The sequence below is a fragment of the Dermacentor albipictus genome, chromosome 1, assembly GCF_038994185.2.
Source record: "Dermacentor albipictus isolate Rhodes 1998 colony chromosome 1, USDA_Dalb.pri_finalv2, whole genome shotgun sequence".
Taxonomy (NCBI): domain Eukaryota; kingdom Metazoa; phylum Arthropoda; class Arachnida; order Ixodida; family Ixodidae; genus Dermacentor; species Dermacentor albipictus.
In genome coordinates, this window is record NC_091821.1 from 71,945,855 (window position 1) to 71,967,709 (window position 21,855).

The window sequence follows — 21,855 nt, forward strand, 5'->3', positions numbered from 1 at the left end:
CTACAGTGACCCATGTCGGCGTGAAAGAGGTTCTTTGAAGAGCGGCACATATGTACACGTTGCCACAATCAGTGACCCAAGTTGGTCCAACGGTTGGGTTTGAACCCTGTTCTCTCATCACAGAAGCCCGATGCGCTACCCATTCCGCCACGGACTACCCAGTGACCCGGGTAGGCGGGAAAACGGTTAGATACGGAAGTATATACACACTTAGCTAGTTATATAGATAAATAGATAACCTCCAGAAAGTGCGTGAGGTACCCTAAGAATGCTAACGCATTAAAAACACCGCTGAGACGTGACCTCATTTGATTTCTGCTTTAATGCAAAGAACATGTAGTAAAGTTGTGTTCCCTGACACTCTCTGCCCTCTTATCGTGGAAGAGAATAATTGGAGATAGAAGATGCGTCGATTCTCCCGCCTTCGCGGCCTCTGCTCTTGGTGTCACACCGTCCCGACGCCGCTCATGATCGTCGGCCGCACCACCTCGGGGCAGTGTCCGCTGGCTGGTCCCGTGACTCTGAGCACCCAGGCCCAGGGTGTGGGCAACTGGTCCACGGTGAGCGCCGGTAGGGCCAGTGTCACTCGGAGAGCCGTCTGTTCCACGACTGTTACGGTCTCTTCCTCGGCGCCCAGCAGGACGACGCGTGATCCGGTGCCCAGCTGCAGCGAAGCCAGCTGAAGGAGGCTCTGCGCCGGCCACTCCAGAATGAATACGTACACCGCCTGGTCGTGGTCTACAGTCAGGCCCTGCGTGTACCTGCACTAACCGGATGTCGTCATCATCACATTTTAGGCCATTGCAGTACACAGGCCTCTCCTGTAGATCCACTGTCCAACATCTGCCGAGCACATCCTGTCTGCAAATTGCCTACTCTCATCACTCCATCCCTCCCTCGACTGCGCTCCCTTCCCTCGGCAGCCATTCTGCTATGTACTCTGACAGACCTCAAGTCTGTAGAAATACGGAGATCAAAAACTAGCAGTTCAACTTCCTAACCTTCTAAACGACTACCCCTTGGTATTGGACCTGCTAAATTCTGGAATTTCAAAGCAAAGCTTTAAGAAAACGGTAAAAGAATTGTTACTATCCGAAGACTAATAGAAAGTTTGAACTACAGGTATAGAAAATTTTGTTCATGTTTCTTGTTGTTGTTTTTAGAAAGCTGTGTAAACTTTAACCTTTCAGCTACAGGTATGGAAAATTTCGTACATACGTTTTTTTTTTTTTTCCCTGTCGTTGTTGTGCTTCAATTGATTAGAAAACTGTATAAACTTTAACCTTTTTTTTTTCTTTCTTCTTACGCGAATTGTGTACTCAAGTGTTGAAAATGTGTACTACTTTAATTTCATGTGTGACCTCCTGAAAGCCTGCCACTGCCATGTTGCTGCCAATGTACGGGTGGCACGGCCTAGTCAGGCAAATGTTTTGCCTTTAGCCGTGCCCCTAAGACAATGTGTTCATTGTCTTAAATAAATCAATAAAGAAAGAAAGAAAGTTATCTGCACATTCCACGCCTGTGACATGTCCTTCCCAGCTCTATTTTCTCCTCTTAATCTCACTAAAATATAATACAACCGTGATTGATCTCTTATCATACTGGCGTTGTCCTGGTTGTACTGCCCAATACAGTGTTCTCATTTCAACATACTATTAATATCGAGCAGTCAATTACAAATTATAAAAACTGTTGAAAAACAGCCAGACACTAAAAAAAATTTTTCGAGACATACAACATGCCCCATGGGGTGTTGAAGCGCGATTTCAACCGGCTTGATAAAAATAAGGAAATGCTGCTTTGAATGTCGTGTTTCGAACTGACCTAGAACCATATTCACAGAGTTTTTAATTCGTAAGTGCTGTTTCCCATTGGCCAGCTGCCTTCGGTAATATTATATGTCCAACATGATGATTGGCTCGCATCTGCTCTTATGAACAGTTTTGGTGCAAGAGCATTTTTTGAATACAGGCCTTGGCTATTCAGGACCTTTTTTTTTTTTCTTTAAATGAGTTTATTGTTATAGCTAGATCAGTAGACTAACAACATTTTCCCTCTTAATAAGGGCCGGAGTTTTCACACATTCTTTGAAGATCCGTCGCTTGCCCTGGGTGCTCTTTTGCACTTATTTTCGTAAGGTAAAATCCCCGGAAGACTTGCTTGATCTTGAAGAATAACAACTCAAATTTCAGCGAAGCAGCCGCAGCCCAGCCCAGCACGACTCTTCCATTCCTTATTGCGCGACCATTTGCTGAAACCCGATCAACTTTGCTCACAGATTCATTTGGGTAATGCTAGAACTTTTAAGGGTTGTCGTTTAAAAAGTTTGAAAGAGAACGAGAAAAAATAGCTTGCCTAAGAATCGGACATTTGTAAGGCTAGTTCACGTTTTAAAACCGCTGCAGAGATCTTAAGTTTCTTTCTTTCCTTTTTTTTTTGCACGGTGAAGTATGTGGGGAAGGTAAATGATATCTCTAGCCATCCACAGATTCATTTTCTTAGTTCGAACTTGCTTGCTGGGTACATAGTCATCAATAGAATATTTAATAAAAGTCCAACTGTTCCAGAGAAAAGTGGCATCACTCGGGAGCTCGTTGTAAAGAAGCTAAAGACAATCTAAAATCAGTCAATCAATCAAGCAAGCAATCAAGCAAGCAAGCAATCAAACGTTAAGCCTGCGAAAAGTCTTTTACGATCTTGGTGATTTGTTCATAGTGGCCGTTCGGACTGCCAAGAAGAAAAGAAAAGCTCGCAGTACTATGCTCCGGGTTTTCATTGTCAATATTAACAACGTATTCTGCAATACTTTAAATAATAAAGGTTGACCTAATGTAGAAGAGGCTCTGCCAACTGTATCGTAAAGTCAGTGACAGGTCATACGTAAGCATAATAACAAGTGCGTTATAAAAAAGTGGGTGCATCATACATGCAACCACGATAAGTCTAGTTTGCAGCATGGAGATTGAAATCTCGAGCGAGAATAATGTGGTCTTCTTTATACAAACACCAAGTGGTCATGTAATTTTGTGAAAGAATTCGGCTGAGACGATGGCAGTCTTTTATAAACGGTACATACGTTAAATAATTGGCCCCAACAACTTACTTGGATAAAACTTTTGTGATCAATTATTTTGTCCAAAAGAAACATCATTTAGTATCGCACCGTGTAGATGTCGGCGGTACACACACTGCTTAAAGGAGCGTTTTAAAGGCTCCCATGGCAGTTCGCAAATTACCTAAGATGCCACCAGCGCACCTACAATTTAGAAATGTTTGCAGCGTGTTCCTCCCAGCGCAGGCTGCAGTACTACGCTTATTGGTTCACAAACGGCAGAACATTTTAGCCCTCTGGAAGGTTTTCCGGAGCACAAAACCATTTTCAGTTTGGTTTGTTGATTTCAATTCCGTGAATTTCTCGATAGCATCGAGAAACTCAGATTAAAGCAAACGTGACAATTTCCTACAGCGCCCCACAGCATTGACAAATTTTAAATTTCTGCATCATATTCTTTTCAAGGCACTCTATCTTTATTAGGCTTCATCTTGATATGCCCTATAGTTTAAAAATGACCTATTGTTAACACCCCAAAGTGCATTTAACAGAAACTAGATGATCTCCCACAACGTGCCTAGTTACCTTACATAGTTATAAGTTAGCCCACTCACTTGACATGCCCACTTGACATACCAAGCATCGTTTTCAAATTTTATTGTGCTATCTTAGTGGTTCTCTCAATTATTTTTGTCGGCATATGGAGCGGATGTCTTAGAGCTGTCACTCTCTATCGCATCTAGGTAATAGCAGCTTCGCTTAAAATGAAAAGAGCAGAGCAGTGTAGCAATTAAGGGCTGAGATACTGAAAATATGCTATATTCGCAGTCCCCCTTTAGGGGTTTCTTTACAAGCTCCTTGTGTAACTTGCAGCCCATGACCATGATCTTATGCACCAGAAACGACAGAGTCGCCTTCACGGTAAACTGAACAGTCCCACAACTTCGATTTAAAGGAGTACTGACACAAAAATTTGAAGTCGAGATAACTTGTGAGATCGATTTAGTTGGTCACACACACATCGTCTCTAAAACATCAGCGGCGAATATCACTTAGAACATATTTAAAATCAATTTTAAAGTACGTGCGCGCAGCCAACCGCAAAACAGAGCACCTCGCGACATTGACATCAACCGGAATTGTAAATAGCCAAGAAAACGCTACGTCATGTGGCTACGTCACGAATTTTCGTTGGCTGTCATGCGGCTTACATGTGCTCTTCTCCTCTGTTGTTGCTTGTTCTAGCTGTTGTAGTGGGACGCTCTCCGTGTCGCTGCAACTGCAGTTTTTGTCGTGTCCATCGCAATATTTCCCACACTATCAGCTTGACTGCGCTGCCACAACGTTCAACGCCGATTTGTTGTGTCTTACCATTGATTGTGGCCGATGCGAGGGTTTTGTTGAGGTTCGTCCTCGCCATCGCCGGCCGCAATATCTGAGTCGCTAAGTGATTGGTCACGTCTAAAGCGCGAGACACATGGCGCGATTTTCCGTGCGATCTGTAGAACGGCGCGTCACTCGACATGGTACTAATGAGCGAGCGGCGGCCCAGAACCGGCGCCCCTGCGTGGAAGTTCAGAATGCTGCGTAACTTCGAACAGAAAGTGAACCGTATTTGCACAGCTATCTTGTTTGAAACAAACGATGACAATATAAACACGTCTATGCGAGCACTGTAGACGTGTTTCCGCAAGGCCGCGTTAGCAGTATCGGATCCGTGGACAGCCGCCGATGGCCAAGAGCCGGCAGGCATAGCTCGCTGGGCCATTGAATCCGACACCGGTTGCGCTTGTGACACGATGTCAGGATTGGGGGCTCAATCCCATCGTCCGTGGTCCTTTGCCAAGATTGGAGTACGGCATGAATTCGAAGGTAGCTGGCCCATGCCGTCGTCCAACTTATTTACGCTGAGATCGTTGATGAAGTGAAGAACTGTTTCTCATCGAGAACGAGGAAAAGGGTTTATTTACAGAAATTAAATCAGTCTAACATGACTGCTTGAGAAAAAGAGTATCAGTCCAACATGACTGCATGAGAGAAGTGAATCAGTCTAACATGACTGCTCAAGAGAAGTGTCCTCAGCATTCGCACAACCACAGTTTTTATACACACGATCCGCCGGTCATACGACGCGGCGACTGTTCGTTTACTCATCACCAACTCGCCGCTGCTCTGCAGATCAGTTTACAGACACAAAGGCACACACATTCCGAAGCCCAAACGACGGCGTTGGCGGGGTGCCGTTCCGGGAATTATCTGTGCCGATCGAGGGTCGCTCGTTGTTTTGCGCCACGCCGAAGCGTGAGACGCACCAAAATACGTCGTCCCCACGGCAGCTTGTCCATGCGTGTCAAATCAGCTCCGCGTTGGGGAACTCCGGAATCATTGTTCACACACGCCGAACTAGTTCCGTCACAATGTCGATGGGGCGGGTGGAAGGCGGCGGATTCCAGCGCAAAGGCCGCTTCTTCGAACGCCTCCCAGCTGCAGCGACGGAGAGGGGGAGGTGCGCGTCGTGTCGCCCTGTCGTAACTGTGTGGCAATCTTGTTTCGCAGCTCGCCATTCTTAACAGCGCCTCCATGGCCCGGAAAGTCTCGACTGTCTAGCGCTGACAACCGCTAGGCAGGAAGAGAACGGCTGCTGGTCAGGGGGGGATTGATGCCTTGGCTCGCAGCGACCACTTGTGCATTGATGTCACCGCCCCAAAACATCCAACAAGGACAGGCAACTGCAAAATGAACCCCACAACACGGCTCTGCGCCGAGATGACGTGCATTGGCTCTCACTTTAGACTCGCTAGGCTTCAAAAAAACAACAACAACATAAGTGCAGAAACAAAAAAAATGCTACATTTCACTATGCCAATTTCTGAAGCAAATTCCTGCTGACAAATTCAGCAATTAATGGAGGGAATTCTGCTGAATGAGAGGGGATTTTCTTCGCCTAAAGAAAAGCTAACACTAGTAACCCTAAAATTTAGGCGGGACCCTCAAACGCAGAATTCAAATTAGCCTGCTCAAACCATCTGCATTGCTATGCAACTTTCCCTTCTTATATCTAACGGAGAAGTTGTACTCTTGGAGAGTGAGGCTCCATCGGAGCAAGCGGCCGTTTTTGTGTGACATTTGATTGAGCCACGTCAGAGGACAGTGGTCGGTCTCGAAGATGAACTTCGCTCCGTACAAGTAACACGACAACTTCTGGGCGGCCCAAACCAAACAAGCGCATTCCTTCTCTGAAGCGCTGTAGGCTTCCTCTCTTACATTTAGTTTACGGCTGGCGTAGAGGATAGGATGCTCCTCGTTATCGTCGCCGACCTGACTAAGTACCACGCCCATACCTCTGTCGCTTGCGTCGCATTGAACTATGAATTCCTTTGTGTAGTCTGGCGCGCGAAGCACAGGGCGAGAAACCAATAGCGTTTTCAAACTTTGGAAAGCGTCCTCTTTGTCCTTATCCCAGTGTACATTACTCGGTGCTCCCTTTCGGAGGGCGTCTGTTAATGGACTTGCCAATTGCGAGTAATTCGGAATGTACCGTTGATAGTACCCCACAAGTCCCAAAAATGAAGGTCCGTTTTCGGGCGCGGCTGAGAAAATTCTCCAATCGTAGCTATTTTCAGCTCAGCCGGCCGTCTCATGTCCTGACCGACAACATGGCCCAGATAAGTAACCTGCGAACAACCAAACCTACACTTTTCCGCTTTCATCGTTAAGTCGACTTTAAACGTACGAAGCCTCGCATTCTTGTCGTAATAGACTTTGGCGTTCTTTTGAGCTATTTCCATGTTCTTTCCGACTAGTTCTCGGGTTGCGCTTAGCCGTTCCAGTAAATTTAGCACGTATTCAACCACTGTTGGACTCTCCCCTCTTTCCTCCCACATCTCTCTTAACATTCTCAGTGGAGAACGGAGTGTCCTCCCATACACTAGTTCTGCTGGTGAGAACCCTGTTGCTTAATGTGGAACCGTTCGCAAAGCAAACAAAGTTGCCGGCAGACAGTTCTCCCAGTCCTCCTTGTGCTCGTAACAGAGCGCACGCAAAACTCGCTTAAGCACCGAATGCCACCTCTCTACACTGTTTGACTGAGGGTGATAGACAGAACTGTGTATTAACTTTACCCCGCATTTTTGCAAGAATGTGGAAGTCAGTGCGCTCGTGAATACTGACCCTTGATCTGCCTGAATTTCGGCTGGAAACCCAACTCGTGCAAACACTGTCAAAAGCGCGTCTACTACTTCGGTGGAGCTGAGCTCTTTCAAAGGGATTGCTTCTGGAAACTTGGTAGCCGGACACAGCATGGTAAACAAGTACCTGTAGCCTGATTTTGTTTTTGGAAGAGGCCCTACCGTGTCTATTACAAGTCGTCTGAAAGGCTCTGTTATTAAGGGCACTACCTTCAGTGGAGCTTTCCAAGTCTCTCCTGGTTTACCAGAACGCTGGCAGGCGTCGCATGATCTTACAAAGTTTTCTACATCTTTGAAACAGCCAGGCCAGTAGTATTCCATAAGCAATCTTTCCTTTGATTTGTTTATGCCTAGGTGGCCGGACCACCAATTTCCATGACAAAGACTCAAAAGGTCCTCCCTATACTTAGTAGGTATGACTAACTGATCTAAAATCCTACCCTTTCGATCTCTGTAATGCCGATACAACAATCCTCCTCTCTCATGTATCGTTACGTTGCGCCTAGCAATGCCTTCTTTAGCTGTGTCATGTAATTTTGCTAAGCTCTCATCATTCTTTTGCTCAGCTGCCAGTGACTCTCTATCCACGAGTAAGAGTTGATCCAAGTTCTTTGAGGCCGGTGATAATAACGACCCTGTCTCGCTTGTGAGCGCGTCTGCTTTCTCTTCCTGCAGGCTAGAACTCTGACACTCTAGTGCTACGCTCTCATTGAGCTGGTCAGCTGGCAGGCTCTCCTCAACTGTTCTTTTGTCCCTCGGGCCTAGCTCGGATTCGGGTATTGAAGTTATTCCCTTTTCTGCTTCCGCTGGAGGAGCTTGAGCATTTTCAGCCGAAAGCGCCGCGATCTTACGAGCTTGGCCTCGGGTCAATGCCTGTACTATGCCCTCTCCCAGTTTGAGCCCTCTGTCACGCAGTAACTGATTCGAACGATTCGAAAAGATGTAGGGATACTGCAGTGACAAAAATTTGGAAACTGCAGCCTCAGTCTCTAGCTCCCCGAATGGTCCACTGATTTTGACTTTGGCCATGGGCAGACACACGCTGTGTTCTTCTACAACCTGTTTTATCCATGCTACTTCTCCGGTGAAGTCATCTACCATCACGTAAGACGGATGGACAATGTCCAGCGTGGCGGCACTGTCTCTTAGCACTCGGCATGGTTTTCCATTAACTTGCAGGTCGTGGAGATATGGACTTAAAAGTTCCATATTCTCATCTTTTTCCTCCACGTAGGAAAAAACTACGCTAGACTTCTCGCAGTTTACAGCTATATGTCCCAGTTTGTGGCATTTGTAACAGCGAATTGGTCTAACAGATTCGAATTTTCTTTTCTGTTCTTTTTGTGCGGTTTCTCCGTTAAGTTTCTCCTCGCTCTTTTCTGCGGGCTTTTCCGCCATGTCTACAGGCTCGGATCGTCTAGTTTGCGCACCCTTTTTGAACGGAAATGGTTTCCGCGGTCCATTTCGACCGTCCCAGTTTCCCTCCTCGGCGTTCAACTTTCTACGGGTTGCGTACTCTTCGGCTAATTCAGCCGCCCTTTCCACAGTGTTTACATTACCTCTGTCTTGCACCCACAGTTTCACAGCTTGGGGGATGGTTTTGTAAAACTGCTCTAGACACATGCATTCAATGATCATGTCTCTGCTGTCGTACGCTTCCGCGCTTTTAAGCCACCCGACTAGGTTGGCCTTTAAGCTATATGCAAACTCCGGATAGCCCTCGCTATCTTTCTTGCCTGTGCTCCTAAACCTTTGCCGAAAAGCTTCGGCTGAAAGGCGGTATTTCTTCAGGAGACTAGCCTTAACTTTTGCATAATCATATGCATCCTGCACACTCAGTCTGGCGATTACTTCCGCCGCCTCACACGGCAACATAGACAGCAACCGCTGTGGCCATGTACTCGGGCCGAAGTTCATCTTTTCGCAAGTCCTTTCAAAATTGCTTAGGAACAAGCCTATATCGGTCCCGACCTCAAATGGCTTTAATAGCCTGACTATGCGGTATGATTCTGCCTCACTTGATCGTCCCAGAGCGCCTTCACTTCCTTGAGACAACTCCAAACGTTTGCTTTCAAGTTCAAGTTGCATTTTTCTTAACTCGCGATCTTTATCGCGTTCCTCCCTTTCTTTTCTCTCTCGTTCTTCTCTCTTTTATTTATTTATTTATTTATTTAATACATACTGCCAGCCTGAATGTCAGGCTTTAGGCAGGAGTGGGGTACATAACAATACAGCATGTAGGAATACAATGTACATTTGGTCGAGCAAGTACGGCATAAGAAGAACCCACATAAGCCATACAAAGCGGAGTACAAACAATATGCCACGACAATGTGAAGTAACGTTAGCTATTGCGGAATGCGCTCAAGAAAGAAGACACCGTCGAACACTCAACCACATTGGCAGGTAGGTTATTCCATGTACGAATTGTGCTCGGGAAAAATGAGGCTTTGAATGTATTTGTTCTGCACAAGAACTCGCTCACCTTCTTTGAATGGAAGGAACGGGTTTGTCGCTGGGTAATTGAATGAAAATATGCATTTTTATTTATTCCAAGTTGGTTATGGTAAATTAAGTAGAACATTTTTAGTTTGTCCTGGTGTCGTCTTACCTGTAGTGTCTCTAAATTGGCTGTTTGCAAAAGGGCTGATGGGGATTTTTTCCAACTATAACAATTATATATGAACCTGACGCATTTGCGTTGGACATTTTCTAGTTTGGTAATATTGCACTTTGTGTGTGGATCCCAAACGATTGCTGCATATTCTAGAATTGATCTAATGAAAGTTTTGTACGCGAGTAGTCTAATTTCTGTGGAGGATTTACTAAGGGTTCTTCTTAAATATCCAAGTTGTTTCATTGCCTTATTTACGGTGTACGTTATGTGGTCATTCCATTTCAAATCTGATGTAATTATGACTCCTAAGTATTTGTATTTTGTAACCTGAGACAAGGCGTTGTTATCGATGGTGTAGCGGAACTTCAAAGGATTAACTTTACGTGTCACAGTCATAGCTACTGTTTTTTTAAAATTAATGCACATTTGCCAAGTTGAGCACCAGGCTTGAATTTTACGTAGAGACATATTTAACAATTCCTGATCGTCGTTGCACAAAATCTCATGGTAAAGTATGCAATCATCGGCAAACAGACGTATTTTAACTGATATGTTGGCTGCAATATCATTTATAAATACCAAGAAAAGTAATGGTCCCAAGACGGAGCCCTGAGGAACACCGGACTCTACAGGGGCAGGGTCCGAACTGATTCCGTCTATATATACTGTTTGATGCCTGAAAGATAAGTATGCTGCTATCCATGCGAGCAATGTATCATTTTTCAGAATAGGTTTAAGTTTCAAAAGCAGTTTTTGGTGGCACACTCTGTCGAAAGCTTTCTCAAAATCCAAAAATATCATGTCTATTTGGCTGCCCCTATCTAATGCTGCTGCGAGGTCATGGACAATCTCTAGTAACTGCGTTACCGTGGAATGTTTGCGACGGAAACCATGCTGTCGGCTATCAATAATGCAGTTTTCCTCAGCAAAAGTCGAAATATGCGCGAAAATAATGTGCTCAAGTACCTTCGCACATGTACATAGCAAGGAAATAGGCCTGTAGGAAGAAACAAGAGACCGGTCGCTGGTTTTGGGTATCGGTGTGATTTTAGCATGTTTCCAATCGTTCGGAAGTTCAGCACAGGACAATGATTTATCAAAGATCAAGCATAAGTACTTTGCGCACCATTCAGCGTAACGGAAGAGAAAAGAAGCAGGAATGCCGTCAATTCCCGGCGACTTTCTGACATCTAGATTGAGCAGAATTTTCAGTACACCCTCTTCACTAATAGATAGATTATTTATTGCAGGAATTCCGTCAAAAGCATTGAATTGTGGAATTACGTCATCATCTCTGGTGAACACGGAACAGAAGTAAAGGTTTAGTGCATTGGCTACGTCCCCTCGATCTGTTACAGCAGTGCCATTTATGATAAGGTTTGAAACCGATTGCTTCTTTGGCGACAAGTGACGCCAAAATTTTGCTGGCGACGCAACAAGAAACTCTTTTAAACGTACACTCTGATAATGGTCTTTACTTTTTTTTATAGCATTCTTGAGAAGCAGTTGCAGTTCAGATAACTGGTGTGCGCCCTCAGGTGAAGGTCGTTGTAGAAACCGTTTCCTTGCTTTTTTTACTTTACGGCCTGCCCTGGCTATTTCTTTAGTCATCCATGGCTTGCAAGTACGTTTTACAACCTTTTTGTGTGGAATGAAACATTTTGTGCAGTGCATCACTAAATCTTTGAATTGCAGCCATAACATATCAACGGATATGCCATTGCATTCATATTGCGAAAAAAAAGGAAGAGAATGAATTGTCCAATGCATCGAGTACATCCACATCACTGGCGCGAGAAAAATCGAGTACAAAGGTCTCCGTCTGTTGCAGTTTTGAAACTTTCTTCAATTCCATGACAAAGGACACTATTTTGTGGTCTGAAATCCCTTCAAAAATGTGCACGCTCGGATTCATACGAATAATTTTGTCATTTGCGAGGAATAAATCTAAAGCTGACGCACTTCCACCGTGAACACGAGTAGGCAGTTTCACTAATTGCGTTAAATTGTGTAGCAGAACTATGTCAACAAAGGGCTCCGCAGTAGGAGAACGCGCATTTGGGAACTCATTATCCCAATCGACATCTGGAACGTTAAAATCACCTGCCAACAAAATGCTATAAGATTGGTTCCTATATTCGCATAGAAATTCATTCAGGTTTTCAAAAAATGCTGGGCTGCAATTTGGAGGGCGATAAAATCCCGCAATCAGAAGACGGAAATCTTCAAGGACAACCTTTACAACAACGCTTTCCATTCCAACAGGGTCAGGTAGTCTGGACACATTCAAGCACTCCTTAAAAAGCACGGCTACGCCACCACCTCGGGAATCTCTGTCGTTACGGTAAATTCCATACCCTGCTGGAGTGATTTCGACATCGTCGATACCTCGATGTAACTAAGTTTCAGTAACAATTATGATCTGTGGGCTATGGACCATAACAATACTTTCCAGATCTGCTGTTTTGTTAACTACACTACGCGCGTTCACGTTGAGACAACAAAATGTGCTTTTAACAGGAGAGTCGGGTCATGTCATCTGGGACGCGAGTGAACGTGCAACGATGGGCACTATTTTCGTTTGGGTACTGTCCCATTGAAACATTTCATTATCAATACGAACTTTGTCGTATATCAACTTGACCTTTCCTCCCTGCCTTCTAATATCAGCCGTATTGTCCCACAAGTATTTTCTTACTTGCCTCGTGGCTGCCGAGAAGTCTTCACCAACAGATATGTTCTTTTCTTTTTTTAGCTTGAAGCAGTTTTGAAGAACGTTCACTTTTTCACGGTGATCAATAAGTTTAAGAATGACTGGTCTTGGTTTATCTGCTAACCCCAGTTCAACTTCTTCCTCACTGGCCTGTTCGGAAATGATATGCAATAATTCTGATTTTAGCATTTCCTTACGTACATCTAGGCCCAGTTCCTCACCAACAATCAACAACTCGTCTCTCAGCAGTGTCCTTAATTCCATGACTGCTGCTTTACTGCCTTGATTCTGCTCTCTAAATCTAGCTAGGAAAACACAACCTAGCTAACACACAACAATCTAGCTTCCCTACTGTTCTAAACAGAACAACCACAAAATGAAGCCTAGAGAGTCAAAGCAAAAACCAAGCACTCACCGCAGATACAGCGCCATGTCGCAAAGTCCATCCCACCGCTGCCACCAGTTGTCAGGATTGGGGGCTCAATCCCATCGTCCGTGGTCCTTTGCCAAGATTGGAGTACGGCATGAATTCGAAGGTAGCTGGCCCATGCCGTCGTCCAACTTATTTACGCTGAGATCGTTGATGAAGTGAAGAACTGTTTCTCATCGAGAACGAGGAAAAGGGTTTATTTACAGAAATTAAATCAGTCTAACATGACTGCTTGAGAAAAAGAGTATCAGTCCAACATGACTGCATGAGAGAAGTGAATCAGTCTAACATGACTGCTCAAGAGAAGTGTCCTCAGCATTCGCACAACCACAGTTTTTATACACACGATCCGCCGGTCATACGACGCGGCGACTGTTCGTTTACTCATCACCAACTCGCCGCTGCTCTGCAGAGTTTACAGACACAAAGGCACACACATTCCGAAGCCCAAACGACGGCGTTGGCGGGGTGCCGTTCCGGGAATTATCTGTGCCGATCGAGGGTCGCTCGTTGTTTTGCGCCACGCCGAAGCGTGAGACGCACCAAAATACGTCGTCCCCACGGCAGCTTGTCCATGCGCGTGTCAAGTCAGCTCCGCGTTGGGGAACTCCGGAATCATTGTTCACACACGCCGAACTAGTTCCGTCACAATGTCGATGGGGCGGGTGGAAGGCGGCGGATTCCAGCGCAAAGGCCGCTTCTTTGAACGCCTCCCAGCTGCAGCGACGGAGAGGGGGAGGTGCGCGTCGTGTCGCCCTGTCGTAACTGTGTGGCAATCTTGTTTCGCAGCTCGCCATTCTTAACAACGATCGCTTGCAGCTCGTATAACGAAGCGCCTATGTTAGTCGGCACAACGTGTACACAGTTATGTCACGCTGAAATTGCAGCACGTTTGATTTTATTGGCGCCGACAGAAGCGAACTAGCATGCCAAGCGAGCTTGCGATCGCTGGGAGACGATATATGTAGGCCTAGCTCGCCGGCCGTCTATCCGGGGCCGAGGGTCCTTGCGATGCGTCTGCAGCTCAAATTCGTCAGCACAATCAATGCTTGAACATTTATATTTCCCTTAAGTGAAAATACGGTTAGTTTTCCCGGTGCCGTTATAGTAGCAATGAGTAAACAGGCCAGTCAGGCGAGCCGCTTCGTACACAGACGATTGCTGGCGCGTCTGCGCTTACCGCGTCCGAGTAGAAATCACGCCGACGATTTACTATTTTGCACAAAGTTTTATAACTCGCACTTTTTCGAGGTCACTGTATTCTAGAAGTTATTTGGTGTCAGAAACAAATTGTAGCCCATTTATGTGCCACCGTCAGCGGCGAAAGAGGCCCGCGTTTCGACCAGGGAGAAAAAAAAAAAAACAGACATGATCGGAGCGGCGAGGCGCCCGCCGGGTCTACCACGTGGCCATGACGTTTACGCTACCGGCGCTGTCATTGGCTGCGGTCGTTCGACCGATGCGGCAGTCGCACGCCAATATTCAGCAAGTTGGTCGCGCACGCTGGCTGCGCGTCAGAGCATACGTCATGGCTTTTTGCGAACACGTGACCACTTTGTTTACATTCCCGTTTGTCCCGTCTCGTTGCACTCTGGAACCGAAACTTCGACTGGTCGCTACAAAAAAGACTGCAAATAATTACCTGTCGCACTCTGAAGTAAATGAGGTTTCGTGCCGTGATTACTGGGTCATTAACTGCTTATTAAAGCAAAAAAAAAACACGTGGATTTTTTTTGTGTGTCAGTACTCCTTTGACAATGACCCTGTATGGTTCTTGATTGCACTAGAAAATTCAATTTCACGCAGATGTAACCAATGCACAACCATATGTCTTGCCTGCTTTTGAGAGGAATAAAGTTATCGAGATACACGTCCTTAAAATGAAAACGGACCACGCCGACCCCTTGAACATTCTCAATTACTTCTGGAGCTCTTTCGATCGTATCTTAAGAAACACTCATTATGGCTACTCAGTCGCAGAGTTTTAATGCGAAAGCATTATATGCCCAATTACGCGAAAATCCGTCGTAGTCGGCGTGACCGAAAGATAGTACCAAAAATGGACGACGGTGCAAATGGTAAAAACACGTCAAAAATGCTCGGATTTACGTCAAATTTCTCAGGCAGGTTTGTGTAAACAAAGGAATATAACAACTTTGGAATGAAAGTTTTCTACATATTGGTCTAGGCCGGAATCTAACACAGTCCTCCACGGTGCGAGACGAGCACGCTTCCCCGACGCCACGGCGGCTCCACTGTGCAGACTGTCTAGATGTATGCCTATAGTGCGTGCGTCATTGCACACGCCACGTCGCAGTCATCTGGCTGTCTGAAGGTGTGGCCATAGAGTTTCCTACTTACCCGCCGTGGTTGCTCAGTGGCTATGGTGTTGGGCTGCTGAGCACGAGGTCGCGGGATCGAATCCCGGCCACGGCGGCCGCATTTCGATGGGGGCGAAATGCGAAAACACCCGTGTGCTTAGATTTAGGTGCACGTTAAAGAACCCCAGGTGGTCAAAATTTCCGGAGTCCTCCACTACGGCGTGCCTCATAATCAGAAAGTGGTTTTGGCACGTAAAACCCCAAATATTATTATTATTATTAGAGTTTCCTACAAAATTACTAGAGGGAACTCTGGCGCTGCGGTCGTTGTCCTACCATGGGAATGATGGGAAGTACATGGATTTGTCTGATCTTCGTGCTTATGGATTCAGACATTCTTGTGGCTTTGTATATTACGCTACATAAATCTTATTGTCGTATATTTCAGTGCAATCTATATTCTTCGAAGTGCAGAAAGACGCCGGGAACGCGTACAATTGCTAATAATTGCAACGATTGAGCTTTTCCAGGTGGCCAAGTCGAAACGCGCCAAGCGTCTCAAGGCACTGGCATGCCCGCGATAAGTTCATAAGGGCGTTTCATTGGCTTGTCGATACATGCGTCCGTGGCTTAATGGTTTCAATATCAGGCTTCTGTACAAGAGTCACTGTGTTCGAATCCTGCCGTCGGGCGATTTTAATGATGTTTATTTAATTATTTATTACGCAATAAACTGTTGAAAATGACGAGTTTACAAAGTCACAAAGCCGTTTGAAGCCAAACAGACGAAGTTTAGGCAAATCCATGTACTTCCCATAATTCCCATGCTGGGACAACCGCTCCCATCGTAGCTCACGTAGACACTAGCGCCAGAGTTCCCTCTAGTAATTTTGTAGGAAACTCTATGGGTGTGGCCTTGTGCGTGCGTCAGTCGACATGTGACGGCGCAGCCAATGGGGTGGAGGTGGCGCCACGTCATGAGTGTGTAAAATAAGCGCGTTCGTGACGTTTCGAGTTCTGCAAACGATATAATGCTTTCACACCTCCACACGTAAACAGTCTTAAGTGTCTCTGCCGAAATTTCTGTCTTGGACTCGCATCTTGACGCATGCTTTGCGCTCAAACCGCTATTCAAACCGCTATTGAGAAAAGATACGTCCTCTCTCCCTCCCGTTCGTGGAAATTGGCCCCGTGATTGCGGACAGGGAAGGTCTATGGGTGCGAGTCGCATACCAGACGTTGGGAGCCGCAGTGTCGTTCTGGCAAGTCCATGCGGCTGATCCGTAGACAGCTTCGCCGTTCACCTTGAGCCAGCGGCCTAGCTGCTGCAGCCTTTCCTGGTAGATGAGCTCCAGTCTGCCGTCTCGAGTTGGCCCCACGTTGATGAGGATGTTGCCTCCGCAACTGCAAGAGCATGCTGATTTTGAACGGACTGCCAACACGACCATGAATCGTCAGCGCTCATGAGACATAGCTAAGAAAAGCATAGCATGAGTCAGCGCGAGACATAGCTAAGAAAACTTCAGATTGTCACAGGCTCCCGTGGATAAAGTTTCCAAGTGCTAGATATCCATCGCGCTTCACAAGCTCTAGATATATACCAAAAGAGCTGCTCTAGCTCTTGTTTCATCACTTAAACTAATGCAGTTTTGCATTCATCTGACAACCGGTTCTTTAAACAGCGTGAATAAAGAAGCGGGTCATTTAGACTGTACTGCATTATAGAATGACAAACAGCGTTAGTGGGTAGAAAACGAAAAATATAGGAATGAGAGTAACATAATTATCATCATGGCATGCTTTCGAATGAGCACTCTAAATGAAAAAAAAGCCGGTAGGCTTCAGCGAGTCATCCGGCTCTGAGCCCATTTAGGGCGACAACCAATTACGTGCTGCTCCGAATACTCCAACGTTCTTATCGCGACCAACGTTTCCAAAACGATGACGCTGGCGCTCAAATGCACCGCCACTTCGGTGGCTTCGGCCCTCTTAAGGAAGAAGTCAGCGCGGACTCTCGCGCAGTTATAACAAATAGTGATATAATAAATAACCAATAGTTATAATGAATACCATCCGCAGCTCCCAGGTTGGTTTATCCCAGGCCTGTAGCGCTCGAGCCAAACTCGCACTGCGGTGCTCGACGCTACTGTCGTTCCATGAAGTGCTAGCTGGAGATCGCCTAGCTCTGATACAATCTACTTTTGGGTTTGCTGTCCAGTGGCCGGCGGTTACTCTCTTACATTTGTAGTTTTGTTTCACAACTTTTTTGATTGAAAGTCATGGTTATTTTTGAACTGAAGTCTGTCTCCTCTCCAGACCAGAAGGTCTACCTCAGGGCCTGCTTCCATCCCCCCTCAGGATACACCAGTGGAGCTGTTTCTTCGAAGAGGAACCAGCAGCGTTCCTGTGGCTTTGGCACCCACAAAGGGGGAGGGGGGGAATGATCCGCATGAAGAATTCTAAAGCAATGCAAACTGAACTTCGGGCAGTCTCCACTCACTTCCAGCAAATCACCGAGATTCGGCAGTTTGGACGAATGTAGACATGGACCCTCGGGCTCACAAACGCACCAGATATCCTAATCACAAATTGCCTAGTTCTCCTACTAAACCCAATACTAAAAAGTGTGCGAAAGATTCTCTTAATAGGACGGACTTTTTGAAAGAAAGTATTTTAGAGCAAGCAGTTGCCACTACTCGGCTTTCGTCAACATAGGGTGCCTTAGGGTACTCCAATGAAATTGCCGGTCAATACTTTCTGCTACTACAGAGTTATTATATCTCATATCCCAATATACTCCCTATATTATACTATTACAAGAGACTTGGTTGACAGCTGGTCATGATTTTCATTTTAAAAAACTGTCGTTGCTTTCGATCGGGTAGACCTTCTCGAGGTGGAGGATTGGCTTCGTTCATTTCATCTAAAATTTGTCATAGAGCAAAAAATTTCATTTCAGAATATACCTTCTGGATGCGAAATTTTAGTATTAGAAATAATACGTCCAGGCTGCGCACCGCTCTCTATAGCTAATACCTACTTCCCTGCTGGCATACAAGATGTCCGTACATTTGAGGTCATCATAGACTACTGCAAAACAAACAACGATGCTCGCGAGTGACTTTCATTAGACATTAGACAGGCCGCCATTGGAATCTGAACCTGGCAACGTTTAACGTTAGAACATTATCTAGTGAGGCGAGTCTAGCAGTGTTATTGGAGGAATTAGAGGGTAGTAAATGGGATATAATAGGGCTCAGTGAGGTTAGGAGGACAAAAGAATCATATACAGTGCTAAAAAGCGGGCACGTACTGTGCTACCGGGGCTTAGCTGAGAGACGAGAACTAGGAGTCGGATTCCTGATTAATAAGGAAATAGCTGGTAACATACAGGAATTCTATGGCATTAACGAGAGGGTAGCAGGTCTTGTTGTGAAATAAGAGGTACAAATTGAAGGTGGTACAAGTCTATGCCCCTACAAGCAGTCATGATGACCAGGAAGTCGAAAGCTTTTATGAAGACGTGGAATTGGCGATGGGTAAAGTCAAAACAAAATACACTATACTGATGGGCGACTTCAATGCCAGGGTAGGCAAGAAGCAGGCTGGAGACAAGTCAGCGGGGGAATATGGCATAGGCTCTAGGAATAGCAGAGGAGAGTTATTAGTAGAGTTTGCAGAACAGAATAATATGCGGATAATGAATACCTTTTTCCGCAAGCAGGTTAGTCGAAAGTGGACGAGGAGGAGCCCGAATGGTGAGACTAGAAATGAGATCGACTTCATACTCTGCGCGAACCCTGGCATCATACAAGATGTAGACGTGCTCGGCAAGGTACGCTGCAGTGACCATAGGATGGTAAGAACTCGAATTAGCCTAGACTTGAGGAGGCAACGGAAGAAACTGGTACACAAGAAGCCAATCAATGAGTTAGCGGTAAGAGGAAAACTAGAGGAATTCCGCATCAAGCTACAGAACAGGTATTCGGCTTTGACTCAGGAAGAGGACCTTAGTGTTGAAGCAATGAACGACAATCTCATGGGCATCATTAAGGAGTGCGCAATAGAAGTCGGTGGTAAAGCCGTTAGACAGGAAACCAGTAAGCTATCGCAGGAGACAAAAGATCTGATCAAGAAACGCCAGTGTATGAAAGCCTCTAACCCTACAGCTAGAATAGAACTGGCAGAACTTTCTAAATTAATCAACAAGCGTAAGACAGCGGACATCAGGAACTATAATATGGATAGAATTGAACAGACTCTCAGGAACGGAGGAAGCCTAAAAACAGTGAAGAAGAAACTAGGAATAGGCAAGAATCAGATGTGTGCGTTGAGAGACAAAGCCGGCAATATCATTACTAATATGGATGAGATAGTTCAAGTGGCTGAGGAGTTCTACAGAGATTTATATAGTACCAGTGGCACCCACGACGATCGTGGAAGCGAAAATAGCCTAGAGGAATTCGAAATCCCGCAGGTAACGCCAGAAGAAGTAAAGAAAGCCTTAGGAGCTATGCAAAGGGGGAAGGCAGCTGGGGAGGATCAGGTAAGAGCAGATTTGTTGAAGGATGGTGGTCAGATTGTTCTAGAGAAACTGGCCACCCTGTATACGCAATGCCTCATAACCTCGAGCGTACCGGAATCTTGGAAGAACGCTAACATAATCCTAATCCATAAGAGAGGGGACGCCAAAGACTTGAAAAATTATAGACCGATCAGCTTACTGTCCGTCGCCTACAAAGTATTTACTAAGGTAATCGCAAATAGAATCAGGAACACCTTAGACTTCTGTCAACCAAAGGACCAGGCAGGAATCCGTAAAGGCTACTCAACAATAGACCATATTCACACTATCAATCAGGTGATAGAAAAATGTGCAGAATATAACCAACCCTTATATATAGCTTTCATTGATTACGAGAAAGCGTTTGATTCAGTCGAAACCTCAGCAGTCATGGAGGCATTAGGGAATCAGGGTGTAGATGAGCCATACGTAAAAATACTGGAAGATATCTATAGCGGCTCGACAGCCACCGTAGTCCTCCACAAAGAAAGCAACAAAATCCCAATAAAGAAAGGCGTCAGACAGGGAGATACGATCTCTCCAATGCTATTCACAGCATGTTTACAGGAGGTATTCAGAGAGCTGGATTGGGAAGAATTGGGGATAAAAGTTAATGGAGAATACCTTAGTGACTTGCGATTCGCTGATGATATTGCCTTGCTTAGTAACTCAGGGGACCAACTGCAATGCATGCTCACTGACCTGGAGAGGCAAAGCAGAAGAGTGGGTCTAAAAATTAATCTGCAGAAAACTAAAGTAATGTTTAACAGTCTCGGAAGAGAACAGCAGTTTACGATAGGTAGCGAGGCACTGGAAGTGGTAAGGGAATACATCTACTTAGGGCAGGTAGTGACCACGGATCCGGATCATGAGACTGAAATAACCAGAAGAATAAGAATGGGCTGGGGTGCGTTTGGCAGGCATTCTCAAATCATGAACCGCAGGTTGCCACTATCCCTCAAAAGGAAAGTGTATAACAGCTGTACGTTACCAGTACTCACATATGGGGCAGAAACCTGGAGGCTTACGAAAAGGGTTCTGCTGAAATTGAGGACGACGCAACGAGCTATGGAAAGAAGAATGATCGGTGTAACGTTAAGGGATAAGAAAAGAGCAGATTGGGTGAGGCAACAAACGCGGGTAAATGATATCTTAGTTGAAAAAAAGAAAAAGAAATGGACATGGGCTGGACATGTAATGAGGAGGGAAGATAACCGATGGTGATTAAGGGTTACGGACTGGATTCCAAGGGAAAGGAAGCGTAGCAGGGGGCGGCAGAAAGCTAGGTGGGCGGATGACATTAAGACGTTTGCAGGGACAACATGGCCACAATTAGTACATGACCGGGGTAGTTGGAGAAGTATGGGAGAGGCCTTTGCCCTGCAGTGGGCGTAACTAGGCTGATGATGATGATGATGATGATGACTTTCATTCACATCATGTGGCGTAGGGTTTTCGCAGAGATGCATCTGGGAAACGTTTATGGGATTGGACTTTGAACAATTTTACTCGTTTAAATTCTAAAGTTGCAACTTTTGTTCCATGTCAGTCGCGCTCTGTCTTAGACTTATCACTTGCTATAGCTCAGGCTTATCAGTCTCATCTTGCGCTGTCGTTGATGACGCCACAATTAGTGATCACCGTCCTATATTTATGGATAATGTCAGTCCCTTAAGTTCTTCAGATAATGGAGTACATATTTTTGTGGACTATTCAAAATTCAATAAAACGTTACAGTCCACGTTGTCTTCTTTTATAGGTATGGAGAGAGACACTAAAGCTATGAGCCTTTGCTCGGTTTTGAGGCGTACCATAAAGAAATCTGAGTTTGTAGTATAGACAGCAAAAGGTAATTCTGGCTGTCCCTGGTGGAACTCTAACTATGCACGGAGATTACAGACGCCGAAAGGCTGCGTGGAAGAAAATTGGAGTAACTATACGTATGCTGCAACTGTGTTTAAACTAACAGTT

At 45.5% G+C, this 21,855-nt stretch overlaps 1 protein-coding gene across 4 annotated transcripts in view; it reads right to left on the reverse strand.

The window, feature by feature from the left end:
• Positions 1 to 303: 303 nt before the first annotated feature.
• The window catches only part of LOC135903941 (alpha-L-fucosidase-like), a 156,067-nt gene continuing 134,515 nt past the window's right edge, over positions 304 to 21,855 (reverse strand). For all 4 annotated transcript variants that reach the window (XM_065434419.1, XM_065434418.1, XM_065434417.2 and 1 more), the window contains exons 8-9: positions 16,554 to 16,724; positions 304 to 761 (exon numbers count right to left, since the gene is read on the reverse strand). In XM_065434419.1, coding sequence (XP_065290491.1) covers positions 446 to 761; positions 16,554 to 16,724 — 487 coding nt within the window. In that variant the 3' untranslated portion in view covers positions 304 to 445. The remainder of the gene's footprint in view (positions 762 to 16,553; positions 16,725 to 21,855) is intronic.